We start from the raw sequence: 21,518 nt of genomic DNA on the forward strand, positions 1-21,518 counted from the left end.
GCGGCGGGGGCGGCCGGCCGGCCGGGGTGTTTTGGACAGGTGGTGCCGGCGAGGAGCCGAGCCGAGCCTGGCCGGGTGCGGCCCACGGTGTCGCCATGGTGTTGCAGGAGCCCGCCGGGGCGCCGAGTCCGTTGACTGCGGCGGGAGGGGTGGGTGATGCCGCCGCCGAGGTACAGCTGTCCCGGCTTCGCTGGGCCGTGCTGCTGCTCTTCAGCAGCTACTCCCTGTGCAACGCCTTCCAGTGGATCCAGTACGGCAGCGTCAACAACGTCTTCGTGCGCTTCTACGGCGTGAGCGCCTTCGCCGTCGACTGGCTTTCCATGAGCTACATGCTCATCTACATCCCCCTGCTCTTCCCCGTCGCCTGGCTGCTGGACAAGAGGGGCCTGCGCCTCATCGCCCTGGCCGGCTCGGCCCTCAATGCCATGGGTGCCTGGGTGAAGCTGGGCAGCCTGAAGCCGCACCTCTTCCCCGTCACTGTCCTGGGACAGGTCATCTGTGGCCTGGCCCAGGTCTTCATCCTGGGCATGCCCTCGCGCATCGCCTCGGTCTGGTTTGGCTCCCAGGAGGTCTCCACCGCCTGCTCCATTGCGGTCTTTGGGAACCAGGTAATAGGCAGCGGCACCCCGGCTGGCTGCGCTTGTGGGGCGGGCTGTCAGCTGCCTGGCCAGACTCTGGAAGTGCTAAGGGAGCAAACCAGCGAGGGGTGAGAGATGCACAGCGCTGGAGGGCAGCCGCAGGGATAACACGAACTTACATGAAGCTCCCTCTAGAAAATGCATCTCGTATTGGGAAGGATGCCACTGGTGTTAGCTTGAGGGCTGATAGTGGTGGCAGAGGCAAATGGGACCTCCATCTACAAAGTTCGGGGCAGCATGGGGGTTAGGCATGATTCTGGCTTTGAGAGGTCTTCGACTAAGGCTCTTCTCCAGTGCCCTCCACTTCCTGTGTGTGTGAGACCCCAAGTCCAGGGCTCTGATTCAGTATCCTGGGGGGGAAGGCACAATGTTGAGAAACTGCTTCAGGCAGAGTGTCTTTCAAATCTGCAGTTGCATCTGGACTTGACACTGCAATATCCTCTTTCTGCTGACAATTAGATGGGACAAAGGAGATTAGCTGTCTTCGGAAAGCATTGTCATTGGGCTCTGGAGGAAAAGGACTTTAGCACTTTCATACCTCTTAAAAGTAGGTACAGTGTTTACACAAGCAGTTGCTCTGAGAAAAAGAAAAGTTCCATCAGGCCAGTGTGAGCTCAGCTCCCTGAGCACTCTTTTATCAATACAGGTGTCTGAGGCCAGTGACCCACACTTGCTCAAGCTGTGAGACTCTTTTCTTGTAGTTGGAGGAGATAATTTTTTTACACAGCTTTGAGAGGATCAGGGAAATATCTTCTTGACCCTTGCACCGGAACACCTGCTCATTCAGCTGAATGAAGTAAATATGCCAATACTGATGCAATGAGGCATAAGTGAAGTGAGCCTGGCTCTGCGGCCCTGACCAAAGGAAGAGGAAAGTGGAACGTGGCATTGGCTGCTGGGCCTGTGCCCATTACTTTGAGATGCAGTGTACTCCCCTGCATGTGGCTCTGTGCTCCACCCTGGACGGTTCAGCCTGTGAGTGACTGCCATTCTGATTTGAATGGTTTTCAATTCAGGTAGCTTCTAGTGCAGACTGCTTCTTCCTGTACTTCTGTATTTATTTAGATACTGCTGCGGTAAAAAGAGGTGAATGCTTGGAGATGGTATTTGAGGAACAGAAGTTTGCAGAACAGCGCTAGGGAATTAAGGGGCCTGCTTTACATCTTCAGGAAAGAGAAAACATACTTCTCTTTACTTGAGTGCACCTAAGCTATCCTTTTTGCTCTTATCATCCCTTCTAGTGGCCTGGTTTTTATAAGTTTTTAAATGAATCTTTAGAGTGGAAGGCATATAACTTGGCATGAGCCAATAAGTAACTGAGCATTTTGCTGTCAGACTTTAAAAAAAATATTCAGGCGGAGTTAGACAGCAGTGTGCATTAGAAATCCAAACAATGAGGCTGTCTGCCTGTGTGGAGTCATGAGCATCCCAAAAGGAGTGGCTTAGTGTAACGGTTGTGAAAAGCAAACTTTCGCTGCCCTTTTGGTGCTCCACACTGCTCTAGCGGTTGCACTGACACGACAATGAGACCTCAGTTCAGTACATAGACTTTGCTTTGTAAGCCCAGACTTTCCTTTTAGAGAACCAGAGAATTCAGAAATGGTAGTGACTAAAGACAGAGCATAACTCCATAGGGAAGACCTATTTATTCCCATAGTCAGGCATAATCCCAGTGGATGAAACCTAGCTATTTTGTTTATTGGTGAGGTTGGGCAGGGAGAAGAAATAGAGGCGTACATTTTTCCTGAGTGTAGTTAAAGACTATATTAGAGAGTGTTAGCAAAGGGTATAGTACAGTGGTTTTGTAATTGCAGTATGGTAAATTATTCCCTATGCTTGTTTCTCTACAACTGCATAGTGTTCCTTTCCTTGCCATGTCACTTAGTTTAATTATTATTATTATTGAATACCAAGCACTGTTGTCCCTCTCCATCAATAATTGCAAGCAACTGCATGAAGAAGCAGGAAAATGTCACTGCTTCTTTATTTGGTATACCTGCCCTCTTTCTGCTCTTGCTCTCTTGGTGCCTGGCTGCACTTCACCAGTGCTGTCCTGAGGGAAGCCCTGTCTGCCAGGACCATGTTTGCTCAGGGCACTGCCTCTGCTTGATGACTGATGGTAACCTTCAAGTTCAAAGTTAGCCCTGAAGAGTAAATGATTGAATCAATCAGACCAGGTGTTAAATGCCCTTTAAAAAAAACAAACAATCCCTAGAAAGGTATTAGAATCACCTCAGTTGTTTCTGGCCATATGTTGGCTGTGGTATCTGAAGTGCAAAAACAGATTACATTGAGCACTCTTGAATCAGTGCCCAGAGCTTCTAGAAGAGTGTGAACACCTGTGGACATGATCACATTCTCTTGTTTACCCCCTGCTGGTTTTCATGACATTTTACTTTTCCACATTTAACAGGAAGATACATGGGTGTTTTTCCATTCTTTTTCCTTGTCGTGGAAGCTCATATGTGGGGAGGTATAGAATAAAGTTTGCCTATAAGATGCCTTGGCATTAATATATTAGTGTTATTGAAATACTACTGGCTTCTCATTGCTTGAAAGACTAGGAAAAATCTATATGGGGACTCTTCCTCATGCTGAAGATCTGGGGTAAAGAAGCAGAAGTGTTATGGAGAGTTCACTAATGTTCTTCAGACGTATTTTAATACTGGCAGGGATTTGTCTGACATGCTTATGAAATACAGCTGTCAGTAGTAGTGTTCCTGCTATATCAGCAGTGCTCCCTGTGGAGCACCTCGGTGCTGGATATCTGTGTGAAGTCCCACACATGAGGTGGATAGGAGAGAGCAGTCTGAGTAAGGCCATGCTGTTACCATTTTGTTGTATTGATTCATCATCTGTGTCCCTGTTTGGGACTGTGGTTCACACCTGGCGGCCAGCAGCAGACAGGCTTCTGACCTTCTGTGCTGATGGCAGACTGTCTGTCACTCTCCCTGGTGACAGGACTGCTGTGGGAAGGGACCTGAGATAGTGGCATTTGGAGGAGTGTGTGGTGCTTGCTGGAGCAGCACGTCTTGCCCCTTCATTGAGCACACTTGCTCTTCTGTTTTGTGGGGATGAGGAGGCACGTGGTCCTTTGGCATGACAGAACTAACATGGCGGCGGGGATGTTTAGGTAGTAAGTTTTCATGGCATTTTGAAATTGATAAGCTGGAGTCTGATGGCCAGGTACCAGCTCTCTCCTTCAGCTGCCATGGTGCATGCTGAACTGCTGTGCCTGAGTTTTATGCATATCTCACTCTAACTAGTTTATCTCCCTGTTGTCACTTGATGGGCAAGGGGCATGGGCAGCATGCAGAGAAGTGTATAACTGTGTTGCACACAGACAAAGAACATTTGTGGATTTGATTTGTATTGCTTTGCCACCAGTATTGGGTTTTTTTGTTGATTGAGAGAGAGACTTTGTTCCTGCTTCTTGTTGTCTTGACAGAGAAACAAGCCACTGATAGGCTTGGGAGTAAGGATGTGGGCCTGTTAAATTATCTTTTTGCAGTAATTTTGCCTTTTTTTCTGGTTTTTTTTAAGCATGACTTGAAAAAAAGTGATGTGATTTGGGAGGAAAGAAAACTTCAGCCTTATATTAAAGCTCTGCTTTAGAGAAAAAATCATGCAGCACCTTACTGATCTTAGGATCTGTCCCTGTTCTGATATAGCTGCAATGTGACTTTAGATATTTAGGGCTTTCATAACAGAAACAGCCTGAGGCAGAGGTTTTAGGTGGTATCTGCAGCCTGCTGGGAGTCCCAGTCTTGAACTGATTAGGTGATGGCTTTTAAAATGGACAAACCTGGTGATAAGCTGTGAATGAAATTCATGGAAATGTTCTCTCTGTCACTCCTGGAGGGTCATTTCATCTGTTTTTAATTGGGGGAAAGAGTCTGCCTGAGGTAGTGGCTGAGGTGGGTTTTGCCATGTACTTGGGTCTGCAATGTCTGAATAGCCATTGCTTTTGAGCTGGTGATCCGACAGTGCTGTTTGTGCTGGGCATGTGCCATTGTTTGATGCCTCACTGATAACTTTGTTCTGTACCTTTTGCCCTTCAGGGAAGGCAGCATCTTAAAGTCTAAGAAGAATTTTGGAAATGTATCATGTCCTGTGGAGTCCCTGTCTTCCAGTCTTTGAGTGGACTTCTAGAACTTCTTTGGCTGCTCTGTCTCTGCAGGAGGATTCCCATCCCTTCAAATCCCTGTTAAAAATATGGACAGGATCTGTCTCATGGCTCTCTAGCTTGGCCCTGTATCTCTCAGTTTTAGCTATCAGAATAGAGAAGATTTTAGTCGCAGTAGCTAATGTTGGCATAGTTGCTTGTAGTGATAGTAGTTAATGGTTGGCATTCTCCTGCCTTGTCTCCTTTCCCTCCCTGACAAAAAAAGGACAGGGTAGATCAGAGCACTTGGATCTCAAGGAGTGCTCTATGGCTAACTCTCCAAGATCCTGGATGTGGCTCAGTGTGGGAGGGTGTGCTGACCAAATAGCAATGTGGCTTTTGCAGGAATGCCTCCATTTCTATAAATGGACATGAGAGCCTGAAATGAACTTATTCTACCCATTTCATCTGGTGCTCCCTTCCCAGACATACACCAAAGGCAGCTCTCCTTTCTTTCTCACAGGACTTGGCTTTTGGATTAAGTTCTGCATGGGAGTTAAATGAATGTCTGCAGTGTTTCTGATGGGAGGGCCAGCAAGCAGCCTCAGCACTTGCCCTGCAGGATATCCAGGATTGTCTGTGTTAGGTGACTGGAGTAGGTCCTTGACCAAAGCATATTCTCACTGAGGATTCCAGTAGCAGCTGAAGTAGCTGAAACCCCTCTGTTTTGTTCTCTCTCCTGTCCACTGCTGTTGTTTTGCTGTGTTGCATTTCTTTCCCAACAGACTGGGGGAAGGTGCATTCAAGGCTGCCAAGCCCTGAATGACTTGCACAGGGGAATTCTGACCGGTCTTCACTGTACAGCATTGCACCATATGAAGCTTTATGAGATGATGCCACAGAAGCAGAAGTGTGATGTGGAAGGGAGTTTGCTGTGTTTGCACATGAGCTTTGGTTGTGCAAGTGCAGTTTGGAGAAGCAAAGTGTCTCCCACATTAGTGGGAAAGTAAATCAAGCTTAAGCCCTGTCTTTTCTCATCACAAGGCTCGATTACAGTTTTTCCTTCCACAACTTGTGTACTTCCGTACTTTTTCTTAAAACACTGCAAGAAAGTTATGCAAACTGTGCCGAAATGTACACTGGCTTCCTGACTATCTGGATTTCAATAGGCTCTTCTAGTTTTTCTGTCAGTGGTATGGAAGAAGCATGTTCTGGACACCAATTCATACAGAAGTTTACTGTGTAGGAACTGGCAGCTTCTGCTTAAACAGCACCTCAGTTGGGCATTTTCAATTCTCTTGTAGCCTTTTATATGGCTGGGACGTGTGCTGATAGCAAAGTATTGGGAAGCCAATGTGCAGTTGGGAGGCACGGGGTGTGAGAAGGGCGTAGCTGTCTGCTCTCTGCAGGTCATGATACATGAATTATAGGGTCAGAAGGTTCAGCTGCTCTGGTGAAATGTCATGGTTACAGTTTGAGGGGCACCTGCAGTTGGAAAAGGAGGGAGGGCCTAGGACAGAGCTTTGATACCCAGAGTATCAGAGGTCCTGTGTTGCCCAGAGCTCTGGAGCAAGCATCTCCTCAAATGAGTTTCACTGGGTGAATCCAGAGGGAATCTGGGATGTATCCTGCTCACTCTCCAAAGTCTTGGCTTAGGAAGTTGCTAAGACCATACTGAAATCATGGTTTCTGAAAAGCCTGTTGTATTGGTCTTTATCAAAGCATAGATCTTTTGATTGCAACACTTTCTGTCCACTTGGCCAAACCAGCTGGCTGCTGGTTTCGGGGTTTCCTGGGACTTCTGCTTATGCTGAGCCTCCTAAAAATTAGCATCACTTTTCTCTTTGAATATTGGGTAACAGGCCATTTAGTATGTTTGTATGCAAGTAGTGTGGATTTTCTGTTGAGTTGTTCTTTTGAACTTGTAAATGAATACCAACTGGTCCTGGTGCCTCATGGAAGAAATTAGTTGAAAAAAAATTGAGTGATATCTTCCACTCATAAGGCATCATGTCATGAATGATGGTCCAAGAGCTCTTTCTTGAATGTTCTCCTTCCACACTGATCATCTTTTGACCCTTCTGTCAGGTTTCCTGATTTTGTTGTGTTTGGAGAGTTTTGACTTAGTTTGTAAAGCTGTTCTGGTGCCTCTTTTGGCCTAATTATGGTTTTGCTTTAGCTTGGTCCAGCTTGCTGTCATTTTTCTTTGCTTGAAGGAATAATGTCCAATTTTAGAGCTGGTGGTTTATGTTCTTGTTGGTGGTTTTTTTTCTTTGGTTTTTTTTTGGGGGGGGGGCTTGTTTGTTGTGGTTGTTTGTCTTTATTTTTTACTTAATTGTGGTTCCTTTATTCTAAAATATTTTGCTAATATTATCTAGGCTTACAGTGAGCCTCTGACTCAGTGTTTTTGCACAATCCTAGTGACATTTAAAAGCATTTAATTTCTTAGGATTTTCTTCTTAATTTCCATTTTAACACACTTTTTTCCTTTTGAGCAGCTTCCTCTTTTGAGTTATATATTGCCGTAGTGTTTTGCAGGGTGTTTCCTTTTTTTGTCACTGTTGCAAGGCAACTGAATTTTCATCCAGTACAGAACCATTCTGTAATACTGATCATAGTCACACTGTGCTGTTCTGGGTTGAAATCACAAATTGTGCTGCCTCTTATAAGTTTTCCTCAGAAAAGGGTATTTATGGAATCAAAAAATGCAGTCTCTGCATCATCCCTGTCATGACGCTTATTTAGCTTGCAAGGGCATTGTCAAAATTTCTAACTGTTGTGTATTTTTGCTTTTGCAGCATCTCTCTGTCTTTTAACATTTTAATTGACCTTCTGTATTTGGTGGTCCCCTCTGTCAACATTTATACCTACTTATAGGTAGGTATAAATGGTATATATGGAATTTTACAGGGCTTCTGCGTTCCTGTTGCTGACTCGTAGTTTTCTTTGAGGTGGAGGTCCACTCCTGCACTCCTCCATTGATCACTCATTTACACCGCTGGTTGTACACCACTGGTACTGGTACATCACTTCAGGAGACTCTTAGCAGCTAACCTTAGACATGTCATTTTCAATTTCAAGACTTTGGGTACATTTATACCACCTTCGTAGCTACGTGCTCTTGGTTTTGTTGCCTGTTCTTGTGCGCACTTAAATATTGAATATGATGTTGTTCTTGTTGTGACTGATCCTTCACAAAATTCAGGTAGGAAATACATTCCTTCTATCCTTTACTAGTCTCTAAAGAGTAAGTCATCTGAACAGTGCTCTCTGTTGTAGTTGTTGACTTTCCTGGTAGTGTGTTTAAAAATTACCCCAAAGCCTTTTTAAAATAAAGTGCCAGCAGCCTGATCTCCTGGAGGGATCCTCAGAGATCAGGACAGTGCTGGGTGTTTTGGGTGAGAGGATTCTGAGTGATGTACCAAATTTTGAGAACAAGTTTATCTGTATAGGTATTGGAGACCTATCTGCCTGTACAGAGGTTGGAGATGCAAATTAAGTACAAGGGTCCATTATGATCCCTTATGACTGATGGTGTCTGTGAGGAGGGTAGCATGGACTGTTACAGAACTAACCTTATTTTTACATTGCTTTATTTTCCCTGATGTGCAAGGTGTGGAGACGGGAGAGGTGATTTTTCCCTTTCTAAGACATCTTCTAAATTTTCTGGTTAGTTGGTTACAGTGTTTCTGTGGGCTGGTGGTAATGTGCACACTGACCTGCTGAAAACCAGGCTAAAAATCTCCTTGTGAAAGGTAAAGTATATGCAGTGTAATAGTCATCATGTTGTTGAGAGCTTGTCTTCTTTGCTTAAAATGGTATGAATAATCCAGGGTCTGTGAGTGTTCAGGAAATCTTCAGTCTTAGTCAAGTCAAAGGGCCTTATCTTCACAGAATTAAGAGCATGAGTTGCTCTGAAATATAAAATGTAGCTCCTATTGCTCTGATTTTTTGTCCATTCTGCTACCTGATTCTTATGAAAGATATAATGAACTTCTAGTGGATAAAAGTTGCTTCTTTTTGGAGGAGGAGAAGAGAAAGCACAAAACATCTGTTTGTGTTTAGAAAAGTTGTTCAGGAAAATCCTTCTGAAAAGGCCAACAAGTAGTTCAAGAAAGCTGGGTGAGTCTGTGGCCCATTGGGTAAGTGATGACTGTAGGACCTCCCAGAAAAAGATTTCTAAACAATTTGCAACACAGACTATCAATACCTTCTCTGCTAGGTATATCAGATAGATCCTGTTTCAGGACTGAGCAGCTGGAGGGAGACTGGAAAAGATTGAATCTCAGCTGTGGTCCTGGAGAAACTTGTGTCAGAGGTCAGAATAAAGCGTTGGTCTCTCCTCTCCTGTTGGTTTGCTGCTGTTCAGCAGCTCATGTGATTGCATGTGATTGCAGAGAGAAGGAAGCCAAGAAGTACCTAGCACAGGAATCCAGCTTAGTTCTTCCAAGAATGAAACAGTGGTAAAACAAAAGGTCACTTTCCAGTAAGGTGTTTGTAAACCTTACTTGGGAATGGGCGGGGGGCACATGGAAAACCTGATCTATGAGACTCAATAGGACTCTTCCCTCAAATGGAAAGGAGCAATATTGAGAGTCTCTTCTTCAAAGGTTAAATCTTCAGAAATGCTCTGGAGATAGGAGTGAAGCCCAGGCTGGCTGTGTCCTGGGCTGGCCAGGCACACCAGAGGCACAGGCCTGCACTTGGCCTCAAGGAGGGCAAAATAAATGTGCTGCAGAGGCAAGCAGGCTTCTGCCCTCTACCAGCCATCTCTGAGAGCTTCTGTGCTTGATGCCATTAGCTTTTCTGTGCAGCTGCAGGCTTGTGTAGGGAAGGGGAGACATGCAGTTTGATGGAGATTAGACCTTGAAGCCTCTAAACCATGATAGTTGTGCTCACTGTAGTCAATGGGCAGTGCAGAGGAGGAGAGTCAGCCTGAGTTGCTGTGATGAGAGGCTGGGCATAGGTCATATCTGAGCAAAACTGGGCTCTGGCAAGTTTAGTCCTGTGTCAGAGTCTGTCTGTGCCATGTGGGTGTTAGGAAGGTTTATCCTCCCTAATGATCTTTAAAGTTTCCTCCTAAACTCAGTCCTTGACTTGCTATCTGGGATGGCACAGCTTGGGTTTGTCTTCAGTCTATGTAACCAAACCTCAAATGTTCTTATTCTTGACAGTGCCTTGAATTGGTGGGGCACATCTGAAATCTCTCAGTGGCTCTTCTCACTAGCTCCCTGCAATGTCTGAGAGAATGAATTTAGTCTAGATATCTGTTGCTCATTGTGACCCAGGATATTCCAGGTCCCAGTGGAGGATACTGTTTGACACAGGAGAAGTTTGGCCAGACATGGTTGAAAGTCACTTGTTTGTAAGCTAAATATGGTGCCTGAGTACAGCAGATAGCTCTGTTTGACTCCTAAGCATTCTTCCTATCTGAAAAATACACCAGCTGGATGGAGGAGTAGGGATTTTGTGGAGAGTTTTCTGGGGCAGGGTGGCACAGCTGATTTTTAGCCTAACTGCGAGATATGGCAACTGAAATATATTTGTTCTGAGATCTTTGTCTTGGCCAGTAAGTCAGCTCTTCCAGAATGAGTCTATCAGCATCCCAGAAACATGGAGACATGTCAGAGAGAGCACAAGGAGGTTTTGCTAGAAGACAGCCTGGGAAAGTTGTCCAAGCTCATGCCTGGGTTACAGGGCTCTTGGGTCTTCTGCTCTGTGCTGACATGCTTCAGTGAGGTTTATGGGCTGCACAGAACTTGTCTTCCTTGCTTTCTGTACACTTCAGAGCAGTTTTTCCAGGGACAGTTGCCAAGCTCCAGTACTAAAACAACCTCGACATTGTCAACACTTCCTTTGCTTTCAACCCTGATGCTCTTCTAGGTTCTCCTGGTGGTCATAGAGTGAGCCTTGTCCTGAGAGGCTGCTCATTTGAAACTGTTTCAAAGTTGGCTGAACCAGATTAATATCTCAGTTATGTAGAGTGGTCAGGTGTCTCTGCCCTTGCACTTATGTGGTTGGAAAATAAATTGGTTCAACTAATGGACCCAGCAAATATTTTGGTTGATTTTGATGGTCTTGTTTTCTGCTATTTTTAATGAGCAAAAGTGGATTACCGGGTGATCAGGCCAGCTCTAGAGCAGGGGCAAGGTAAGGAATGGGATGTGTATGTGAACAGGAACATATATTTGTGGGGGAGGTCAGGGCAGGCAAGACCTCCACTTTGATGAAGCCAGGTATTCATTCTGCTCAATTGTTGTAAAACCTTGCCTTGAATATCCTGACAGTTGTAATTGCAGTGGGGAAACGTCTCTTATGGCCTAATTGAAATGGGTATCTGACTTTTAATTGTTGGGTGGTAAAGAAGATTTTCATCTTGGGTGTGAAATTGGATCAGGCTCAACTGAGCTGTAGGGTAGTTGGCACTGCTGCAGTTTCATGTCATGCCTCTGTTTATCTTCTCTCTCTCCTCAGCTTGGCATTGCTGCAGGCTTTCTGGTCCCTCCAGTTCTGATCCCTAATGTGGAGGATGTGGACAAGCTGGCCTACCACATCAGCATCATGTTCTTCATGACTGCAGGTGTGGCATCAGCCCTGTTCATCCTGGTCATTATAGGTAAGGAGATGGGAGTGTGCACATGAAAACAGATGGGACTGAGATCAGCCAGTGTGTGACGGGGGCCTGTGTGCCAGGAGATGGGCTGGGCTGGCCATCTGGGGAGGTGGCCTACCATGCAACTGACAGGCTCATGCAATACTGTATCTTGCTGCTTCAAACCCTTGATGAACAGCACATGTTGAAGGGAGGTTGTCAGCAAGCCTGCCAAATCGTTAGTTTTGTCCATTGCTTGCATAATAAATTCCAGGCATGAGTAAGTCTTTTAAAAACCAGCAGAAATCTTTCATAGTCATCTTCCCTACAAACAGGGTGCTGGCTGCTGGGTTATGTCTTGAGACCTGCCTACCCCTTAAGAGTAGAAAGAGGCAGATTATATGGCATCACAGGAACAAGATGATCCCAGTTATGAGTGGAGGGAAAAAAGCATGAAGGACAGTAGTAGGACACAAGAGATGCAATTCCCTGCTTAACACATGAAGTTGAAGCCAGATCTTTAGCATGAAATATTGGCATGTTCACTGGAGAGCTGAGTTTAGTTGCTGAATTCCATGCAATTTTTTTGATAGGCTCCTCTTACCAGTTTGTTCTGTTGCTGATGGCTGAATCAGATGTAGCTTCAAATAGTGTGGGGCAGGGAATAGACAAGGTACAAAAATGCCTGTCTAGCACCTGGCACAGCAGTATCACCTGTGACTGGGATTTCTGGATGCTACTTTAATGATAGTAAGAGGCAGCAGATGGCTTGGCCTGAAATAAAACCTGGCAAAGGTTATTGTTCCCTGGGCACTGGCCACTGCAGAACACTAGGCCGCCTTTGTCAACTGACTTGTCCAGTTCTACTTTGTCATTTGTAAATCCACATAACACTTTTGCACCTGGATGGTCATCCTTCTAGAGACAAAGGCTGATAGTAGTCCTGAGAACTCTTTTGGTGCTGCTGGACACTGCCTACACAAAAATCTAATTGAAGGCAAGATGTTTCCCTTGGGAAGGTGACAGGAGCTACTGCTGGAAGAGAGCTGTTCTTTCCTGTTCCTGGATAAGTTCATGCATGGAGATCAAAGCTTAAGGAAAATGTTGTGTTTTGTACACTTGGTTCTAGCAGCACCTCTGCCATCCCTCAAATGGCACAGTGTATACTCAGGCCCCTCAACTGCACCATTACAAACAGGTGTACTTTGTGTCTGCTTTCAGTCTTCAAAGAGAAGCCCCCGAGCCCTCCAAGCCGAGCTCAGGCCTTGATCCAGTCCAGACCAGCTGCGGAGTATTCCTACGTGCAGTCAATCCTCCGCCTGCTCCGCAATGCCAACTTTTTGCTGCTTATGGTCACTTATGGTAAGGTCTGGTCTCCTTTCTTCTTGTGCAGTTATCACAGTTTCTCCCTTCCTCTCTGTACTCTGCTGGGACAGTAGCTGGCTTGAGTTGTTTTAGGGGAACACAAAGATAGCTCCCCTGTGCTGCCACAGACCAGGGATCCTTAGAGCCCAGTACTCTTCAGCAGTGGTTACCAGTGAATGCAGCAGGGAAGAACAAAAGGAGGGCAAGCACGCAGAGGGTGATATGTCCCTACAACTGTTCTCCCAGTCTTTGACTATTTGCTGTTCAGGGGATTTCCCTTATCTGTTTTTTTTTTTTTTCCTAGTAATTTAGCTAATTGCAGCAAACCAATCTAAGTGCTTACATAAGAAATATATGGAAGTGTCTGAGTGCAAGTCATAGAACTGAGTGAAAGTCATTTCTGAAGGCAAGGATATGAATATGACTGCCAAGCATCTCTGTAGAGGTCATATAGAGTATGCAGATGTGCAGACTGTCAGCTTTCTAGGCGGTCCCTGTGAAGCAATTGGGAGGAAGGACTAGAGAATATCTTATGCCATCTGTCCTTGCATGCTGAATTTGCTGCTTGCTTCTCTTCAGCATTCTCGGTCTGTTTGTTTGAGGGCAGTGTGATGTGTTGCATCTATTCCCTGATGCTGAATTGGCATATAGAAAAGTGTTTTTCTTACTAGCAGAAAGGCCATTGTGGTCTCTGCCTGGGTGCATAATAGGGTGTACTGTAGCCAGTTAGTCTGTGGGAAGTTTTGTCCTCAGTCTTCCTACCAGCTTGCTATGGAAGCTTCTCAGGGGCACGGTTAAATATTGCTGAAAGTTCTGCACATTCTGCGAGCAATTGTATCTGAAAGACCTTGTGGATGAGTAGGCAGGTTGGAGAGAGTCAGATGGTGGCTTTGTACTTGCTGAGGATGCTAATGGTCTTTGGAGTTGCTGGAATCTCTGCTCCCTTCCTTCTCAGTGCAGTAGAAATGCCCCTCTCAGATTGCTCTTAAACTCTCCTGGTTTGCATTGCAGCTGCTGGGTTTGGCTTTTTTTTCCTATAGTACATAATACCCTCTCAGAAAGTGAAGACAGAAAAATCTGTCAGGCAGACTGTGTCTAAAGTTGGATTGTATCTTCTGCTCAGTTCACACTTACCCTTCAGGAAAAAGAAAGGGGAAAGCATTTGCTCTAATAGGTATAAATAAGTCCTAGAGGAGAGAGGAGGGCTCTCAGTACAAAGAGCATGTTTAGAATCTGACCATCCTGGGATAATTCTTTTCTGGCAGTCACAAACAGTGTGGAAAACCTGTTCAGTGGCTCTTGCTGCTGGTCTGTGCATTTTTTCTGTTCCTCTCTGTGTCAGCCTCATGCCAATCTCCAGCTTGACTTGAGATGGTGACTGTTACTCAGAGAGGGAACTATGCTGTGAAACTTTTTTTTTTTAGCTTGTCTGGGTTTAAAATGGTGACAGTTTTTCCTACTCAAGTCAAAAGTTACGTTGGCCGAGATTTAAGACATCTGCAGCCACATGAGTACAACTGAGTCATCCTGCCTACCTAACATAAAGATATCTGCAGCCTGTTGGCTTTTGTGCTAGCATCTATCAAGGGAGAGAGGAGCTAACCTGCTGCTTGTCCATCTCTTCTGGCTGTAGAAAAAATGAGGATCTTTCCACAATGACAGGTCAGAACACATCTGCAAACCTCTGAGGTCTTGGTATTACCAACAGCCAATGATTCCTTTCTTATGGCAAGACTTGCAGTGCTGGAAACTGGTGTTACTGCTGCTATGTCAGGTGCTAGTGAACTGATTTTCAGGAAAGCCCTCAGAGAACCTTTTCCCCAAGGCTGCTGACATTTCTTCCATAAAACTGAGGTATAACATGGAATGGGCATTAAGGAATTCCAAGTCTATGGGGTTGGGCTTTGCATTGGAGAGCATATTGCTAGTCAGAGGCAGTAGGCAGGAAAAGGGTGGGAAATTCTGGGAAAGGGTAATAGAATGGGAGTCATAAGACAGGCTTAAAAAAATCAGCATTTGGAATGGTGATGGGGCAGTGAGGAGGAGGCAGGGCAGTGAGAACTGCATAAGGAGCCATTGTTGGGGAGTATTACAAGGGTGAACAAGAGAGAGTCTGGCAAGTAGGTAATAGGCTGCCTACCTTTGGGAGACCTGGGTTCTAGTCTGAAGCTTAATAAGGGCTCTGTTTGGAGCTGTAGGCAATGAACTTCCCTGTTCTGGCCTCTATAAAATGGAGGAGACACTGGGGTATCAAAAACATTATTCTACATTACAAGCAAACCGTGATAACTAGGTAAAGAATCAGGTGGTGCTGGACCTTCAGATGTCCTGCTCCCAGCTACTAGTTCTGGTTTCCCTCATCTGGGTGGGCAAATGGCCACTTTCCTGTTGGAAACAACCATTACCTGTTCTATTGTCATTCCAACGGCTATAATTCTCAGAGAAGCTTCGCTGAGCAGCTGTGACATATGAAATGCCTACAACTTTTCTCAGCCCTCACATATGCAAATTTGACACATTGTCTTGATTTTTAGAATGTTTTACCTGTCTCTGGTGCCAAGTGTTGCTGCCAACTCTTACTTTTTGCCCAGCTTGGGAGCAGAGGCTCTTCCCTGTCTTGGAAATCACAAGGATCACAGAGCTGCTGTAAAGCTGGTTTACTGACAGTGTTAGTTACCAGAGCAGCGCCTGGCTGTCTTTACAAGGCTGCTGTCCTCTTGCCTGGGTGAGAAATAGAGGTGCACAAATGAGTGGTTAATGTTTATGCCCAGCTTTGAAGTGAAGAAACAGAAGGACTATGCTGATCTGCCATACTCCCGTGTCCTTGCACTGCAGCTTGTGGTGTCACCTAGTGGGCGGGGTGCTCCAGAGGTGGAGATAGGATGAAGCTAATTTAGGGTGTTAGCTATTTTGCCATAGCCAAGTGTTGCGAAGAGACAGCTTTTAAGGCTGGAGGGCGCCTCCTTGCTGTGAGATCTCCAGTTGTTCTCCCCCATCCTTGGCTGCTGGCCCTGCTCGAGTTTCCAGTCTTCTGAGTAACTCTTAGTAAGGATTGGGTCGATTCTCCTGCCTAATGAGCATGTCACTCAATTTACTAGCCTCTCCTGTAACCTTCTGACAGATGATTCTGAAGTGGGCAACATTGTCACAGGCAATATTTGGGATCACTTGCATAAGAGTCTTTGTCTGTGCCATACAGCTATGGAGTGAGCTTTGCTTCATAGTGGAATGGTTTAGAATCATAAGAAGGGCTCTTAGAGATCATCTAGTTCTGACAAACCCCATGCCATGTGCAAGGACACCTTCCTCTAGACCTGGTCACTCAGAGTCCAGTCCAGCCTGGCCTTAAACACTTCCATCTATGCCTTTGGGCAGCCTGTTCCAGTGCCTCACCACCCTCACAGTAAACTGTAATGTTGTCAGAGATGGTGTGTGAAGGCAGTGATGCACCCTCCAGCTGCCAATCTTGCGGCTGCTCATAGTGCTGTGTACTGCAACAGATATCCAGTGCTCAGTGGAAGACTGGGCTAGGTGCAGGATTGCTAAATACCTGTCTTGGTTTGGAAAGTCAGGAGTCTCTTAAGGAAGGCAGGAGCTTCCCCTGAAATGGAGAATGTAAACCCTCCCCACCTCTCCGAATTGCTATAATTTTAAATTAAGGGGCTCTCAGGCAAAGATATGGGAGCAGGAAATAACAGTTCTTTAATAGGGAGAAAAAAATAAAAATAAACAATGCAGTCCACTAGAACAACACTGACAGAGTCAGAACCCAACCTGACACCCTGTGGGTCAGGGTGTTGGTGGCAGTCCGATTGAAAATGTGGCTGCAGTCCTCTGAAGTATCAGGTGTGGTTCTGTTGGAGCAAGGGGGATCTGTAGAGAAGGATGTAGTCTTCCTCTGAAGATCCAGGAGGAAGAGGCAGCTGCTGTTCTTCTGGGGAATCCCGTGGAGAAAAGCTGTGCTACTATTTCAGAATCTCAGAGTATATGGGGTAGCAGTGCTTGGCTCTTCCTTCTGGGCGGAGCATCTCACAATGGGATGTTATAGTTCTTATCAGTCATGCACTGATATTCAATAGTCTGTTATCAGCAGAGGTCTTTTCCCGAGGGAGGTGTGAATGTGGTCATTCAAAGAGAGAGATAAGGCAAACTGCTCACTTGACAACGTAATCAGCCATACAGATGGTAATGGAAAACATCTTGCATGCAATCTTCAACAGTACTTAAAGGAGATGGGAGACTTCAGGATTAGCAGAGCTCAGAGCTTTGTTCACTCTGTCAGAGCTCTGCCTGCTAGACTGCACTTCTGTATCCTGTGTTGTTAGTTTCTGCTTCTAGCTGAGGCTTAGAGAGGAAAAGTAGGAAGGAGGAACTTGACATGTATCTGGTTTTTTTTTCAGGCATCTGTGCCAGACTTTTTAAAACCATGTCTCCTTTTGGAGCCCATAGATGTGTGAGCTGCAGTGGTAAAATCTGTCCCCTTCCCTCCACCCATCAGAATCACTGAAGCCTTGAAGAGAAACGAAGTGCAAATGTAGATGACTTTCTGAGAAGAAAGTTATATACTGACTGTTAAGACCTCATCAACCTGGGGAAGGTTTCTCAGTATCACCCAAGGTGAGAGTGCAGCCGTTGCAGTACGGCTGGTCCAGTGCACATGTGTATGTTGCTGCCTGCTGAACAAAGCTGTTGGGTTTTCTGTCCTTTGGGAAAGGCATTTAACCAACGAGAATTGCATGTAAGATGCAGCTGAGTGTCTGAATAGGGCTTGACCAGTATCACCCCAACAGTTTCATTCTCACCTTGGGTGATACTGAGAAACCTTCACCAGGTGGTTGATCCTTGTAACAGTTAATGTAAGTTCTCTTTCAGAAACACAATTACTTTCACGGTTTTTTTTTTTCAGGCCTCAGTGATAGCTTTCAAAATGCAAGACTTTTTCCATGCAGACACACAGCCCAGGTGCCTGAGGGTAGTGCTGTCTGTGCTTCACCAATTAGCTTTGCTCCTACTTGTCTTCTGGCATTTCTTGCCTTGGAGAGAATGTTATTTACTGGCTGTCAGCAGGGAGAATGGTGACAGGCTCTTCTCTGTGTATGACCTGGGAGGAAAATACACAGGTCAATGACACTGTTGTTTATTGAATCTCAGGTCCTTGTTCAAGGTATGATGCTGAGGCAGATGCTTTTCTAGTTTTCTGACTTGGCTGGGAGCAGAGGAGAAAATTGGAGTGCTAAAAGATGATTCTGGCTGCTCACAGGGTTGCTCAGAGGGTTGAGACTCTGTGAAGGAGTTGCAAGACCTTTCAGTACCAGAAATGTGCACAGCCGTTCCTCTAGCTGCTTAGGTAGGAACCATCCTGAAACTGCAGGGTTCTTCCTTCTGCATGCTGAGGCCTGGATGTTGGTCTGCATTTCTTTCAGTATCCTATGTCTGCCAGTCTGGCTCACTCTCCTGAGACACTGCAGCTTTGTTCTGGACTGATGGTCCCAAAGATTTCTCTCTGCGTTTCTACCATTTCACAGCCCAGCAGGAGAGGAGCAGGCTCTGAATGTGCTGCATTTTTATCCCCTTCTCAGGTCTGAATGTAGGTTGTTTCTACGCCTTGTCCACTCTGCTGAACCGCATGGTGATCCATCACTACCCAGTAAGTGCATCCAACCCTCATGGCCCTCTCTGATGCTTGCTGCTCTCCAACACAAGTTGGCTGTTCCTTTTTGCCTTTACGCCACCCCATGCAAAAGCTGGTGAGCTCTAGAAAAGACAGCTCCTTTGCACCTTAATTGAAAGCATTTACTTGTGAGAAAATCTTCCAGCAATTTCCTCTCCTTGTTTCTAACAGTGATTTCTGGTGGGACATCTGTTCCAGGAGGTTGCCCATGCTCATGCTGTCGTGGCAGAAGGGTGGGGTGCCTCTGTACCTGAGTTATTGTACAGCTTGCTGCTGGTGCTGCATGCCACAGAGCTCCTTTCTGTTCTGCCTTATAGTGAGTCCCAGTACTTCCTAGTCAATCTGGTCCAAATCCTAGCAGCAAGCTTAATAGATTTTATGCTAACTCCTTTGAGAGTCTCTGCTCACGCTGGCCAGTGCACACATTTTTCTCAGGGTTGGCTCAGACATAATTGCCAGACCTTTTTTTTTCATGGACCAGAAAGCACTGGCTCATAGTGGGCCCAAAAGTGTTCTGCAAAGGCTAGTTCTGGTTAGTGTGTTACCAGCAGAAAGCATGTGAGAAGACTAACTTTGCTGTCTCTTCCTCTCTGTGTTTTGTGCACTTTGCTTTTTGTTGGATATGAGTTAGCTCCTGCACTTGTGTGAGTGTGTATGTGTCTCACCACAGGGGGAGGAGGTGAATGCTGGCAGGATTGGACTCACCATTATACTGTCGGGGATGGCTGGGGCTCTGATCTCCGGCCTCTGGTTGGACAGAACCAAAACCTACAAGTAAGTCCCTTGTTTGCCCCTGTGCCCTGGTGACTGTGCTCTTCCTCCATACTGTGCAGGGAGGAACCCTGTGCAGTTGCAAGTTGCCGCTCTAGAGACTGAATCATTGGGAGGATTTGTAGGGAAAAAAATAGGATTCTTCAAAACGCAGTTAGTGTAAGGTGAAATTTGGAGCTGTGCATTAGCCGCACTGGGCCCATACAAGATCTGGTGTTTGGTGGTCCCTAGGGAGGCTCACAGAGAAGATGAGATGGCCCAATAACTGCTTTGTCAGGGATGAGAGAGTTCTTGGCACAAGCAGAATCAAGACTGTAGCAGACCATTTGTCAGCCCTTACAAACCAGCCTCTGTGAATTTTTGTCCAGTTAATGAAAGGCACATTGAATCCAGTGCCCAGAGGCATTGTGTTGGTGGCGTGCTGCTGTATTTAGGGCAGGCATAAGGTTATTGGGGTTATGGGTGGATGAGTCTGCGTTTGTTGCCCTGTGAGTTGGGAAGGCAGATCTGGCCAGCATGCCCTGCCATCTGCAAAGGGACAGTTAAGAGTCTTTGCTTGTCCTACAGTTCCTGGTCCTCAGAAACACTTCTGTAGGATATCCCAGGTGATACAGAGAGACTCTTGTGTATTATACTGGGGTCCAACCAGCTTTTTGATTTCTCTGCTAGCTTTAAGAACTATGCTACAACCTGTTGTCTGAGCAGGTTGGGTGAGAGGGAGCTTTACTGGTTATGTGCTGGTAATGACTTGAAAGCAATTTCAGAGTTTTATTCCTTGCAGCAGCTTTTCATCTGGAGGAGTCCTACTACCATTATCCCAGAAATGCACATTCTCATTGTAGATAGCTTAGAATAATCTGGCTGGCTGTGAGCTTGCACCTTCTGAAGTGGCCTCTGGCTCTAGCTCCCTGTGAAGTACAGGGATCAGAAATAGAAAACTGGCTTCTCTCATAAGAAAGAAAGGTAGGTGAGGACTTCTGGATTGGCAGGTTGTTTGTTGCTGTGTCTAGATGGTTGTGTGGCACTGAGTAGTACTCATATGGGAGTCTGGGGAAATAGAAATACAGCTGTTAGAACTGCACTGCTAACCATGCAATGTCACTTGTGTCTCTTTCCAGCCCAGGGCTAGTGGTAAGGTAGCCTCAGCTGGCACTGCTAGACTGGATGATCTTCCTGGCTCTCTGTAAGTGAGGTTAGGTTGCAGCATGAAGGCTTGAAGAGCTTTGCAACTCACCATGCAGAGCTGAGACTTGAAATTTGGGAGAATGGGAGAGAGAGAAAAATCCACAAATCCTGTATTTGTTCTGTGTCCGCTCCTTCCTTGGAGGGATCACATAGGTAGGCAGACCTGGCTAACAGTGCAGGACTGTGTCATCCATGGAGTTTATTCTATGGACCCCCAGGGACTATTGGGAGATAGTTTTAGCCTTAGGTGAGGAAAAACCCTGCTAAGAATTTGTTCTTCATTACAGCCTGCAAAATGGATTTCTGTGAAACTAGCACATTTTTTTTCTGAGTGCTACATAGTCTTTATTTAGCCCCATTTGGAAGTCTATTTAAAAAAACTGTCAAGATGCCAGATGTTCTAGGTGGGTACCCTCCCCCTTCCCTCTGTTGCTGAGATAGTGTCAAGAATAAAATGGTAAGCACATGAAAATCAGGAAGGAAAGATATTAAGTCCTTTTTTTAGTCAGCTTGGAGAGAGGGAAGCAAATGAATGGGATCCAGCTGTGATTGAGGGGAGCAGGGGAAGGTTAATAACAGAAGGAATTGCAGAGCTCTACATGCATGTTTGATCTTTACTGTACCATCAGCAGTTCTTTGAAAGGGTGAGGCTGTGCTAAGTCAGGCTTTCCCCATCTGTCATGCTCAGGCCCCAAATGGCCTTGCACTTTTGCTTTTATTTGGCAGGCAAGTCCCTGCAGCAGTGCCTGCACTGTTCTTGTTTTTGGAATAGCAGGTGCAAATTTGGTCCATTAAAATAAATACATGGGTTATGTATGAGCAGTGCAAGAATTGGGGTTGCCTTTGGTGGTATGGCTTGTTGAGAGCAGCACATCTCTTTGAATCATGGAATCAGGAGAAGACCCTTACAGATTTGACATCGAGTTCCTGGCTCAGAGGATGGATGAGGTTGTGACACCTGGAGACTGCTGGGTGAATTGGTGTTAGTAGGGTAGTCTGGCTCAGAATGAGGTGTTTGGGAATTGAATTAATCAGCACTTCTCTTTGGTTATGCTTTTCTTTAAAGTGCAGTGTTCACATGGCCTCAGGTCAAGCTGGTTGCAGTCAGCTCTCTCTGCTTTCATTGTTGCATCTCTATAAGGCAAGATGTCAGAAATACCCATCTCTCTCTCCAGTGACTAGGCAGAAGAC

The 21,518-nt window shown here is 45.7% G+C and overlaps 1 protein-coding gene across 2 annotated transcripts in view; it reads left to right on the top strand.

Annotated features, from left to right (window-relative positions):
• The window catches only part of FLVCR2 (feline leukemia virus subgroup C cellular receptor family member 2), a 33,779-nt gene continuing 12,261 nt past the window's right edge, over positions 1 to 21,518 (top strand). For both annotated transcript variants that reach the window (XM_030949452.1, XM_030949453.1), the window contains exons 1-5: positions 1 to 608; positions 11,218 to 11,359; positions 12,557 to 12,697; positions 18,280 to 18,347; positions 19,042 to 19,145. In XM_030949452.1, coding sequence (XP_030805312.1) covers positions 96 to 608; positions 11,218 to 11,359; positions 12,557 to 12,697; positions 18,280 to 18,347; positions 19,042 to 19,145 — 968 coding nt within the window. In that variant the 5' untranslated portion in view covers positions 1 to 95. The remainder of the gene's footprint in view (positions 609 to 11,217; positions 11,360 to 12,556; positions 12,698 to 18,279; positions 18,348 to 19,041; positions 19,146 to 21,518) is intronic.

Source organism: Camarhynchus parvulus, chromosome 5, assembly GCF_901933205.1.
Source record: "Camarhynchus parvulus chromosome 5, STF_HiC, whole genome shotgun sequence".
Taxonomy (NCBI): Eukaryota; Metazoa; Chordata; class Aves; order Passeriformes; family Thraupidae; genus Camarhynchus; species Camarhynchus parvulus.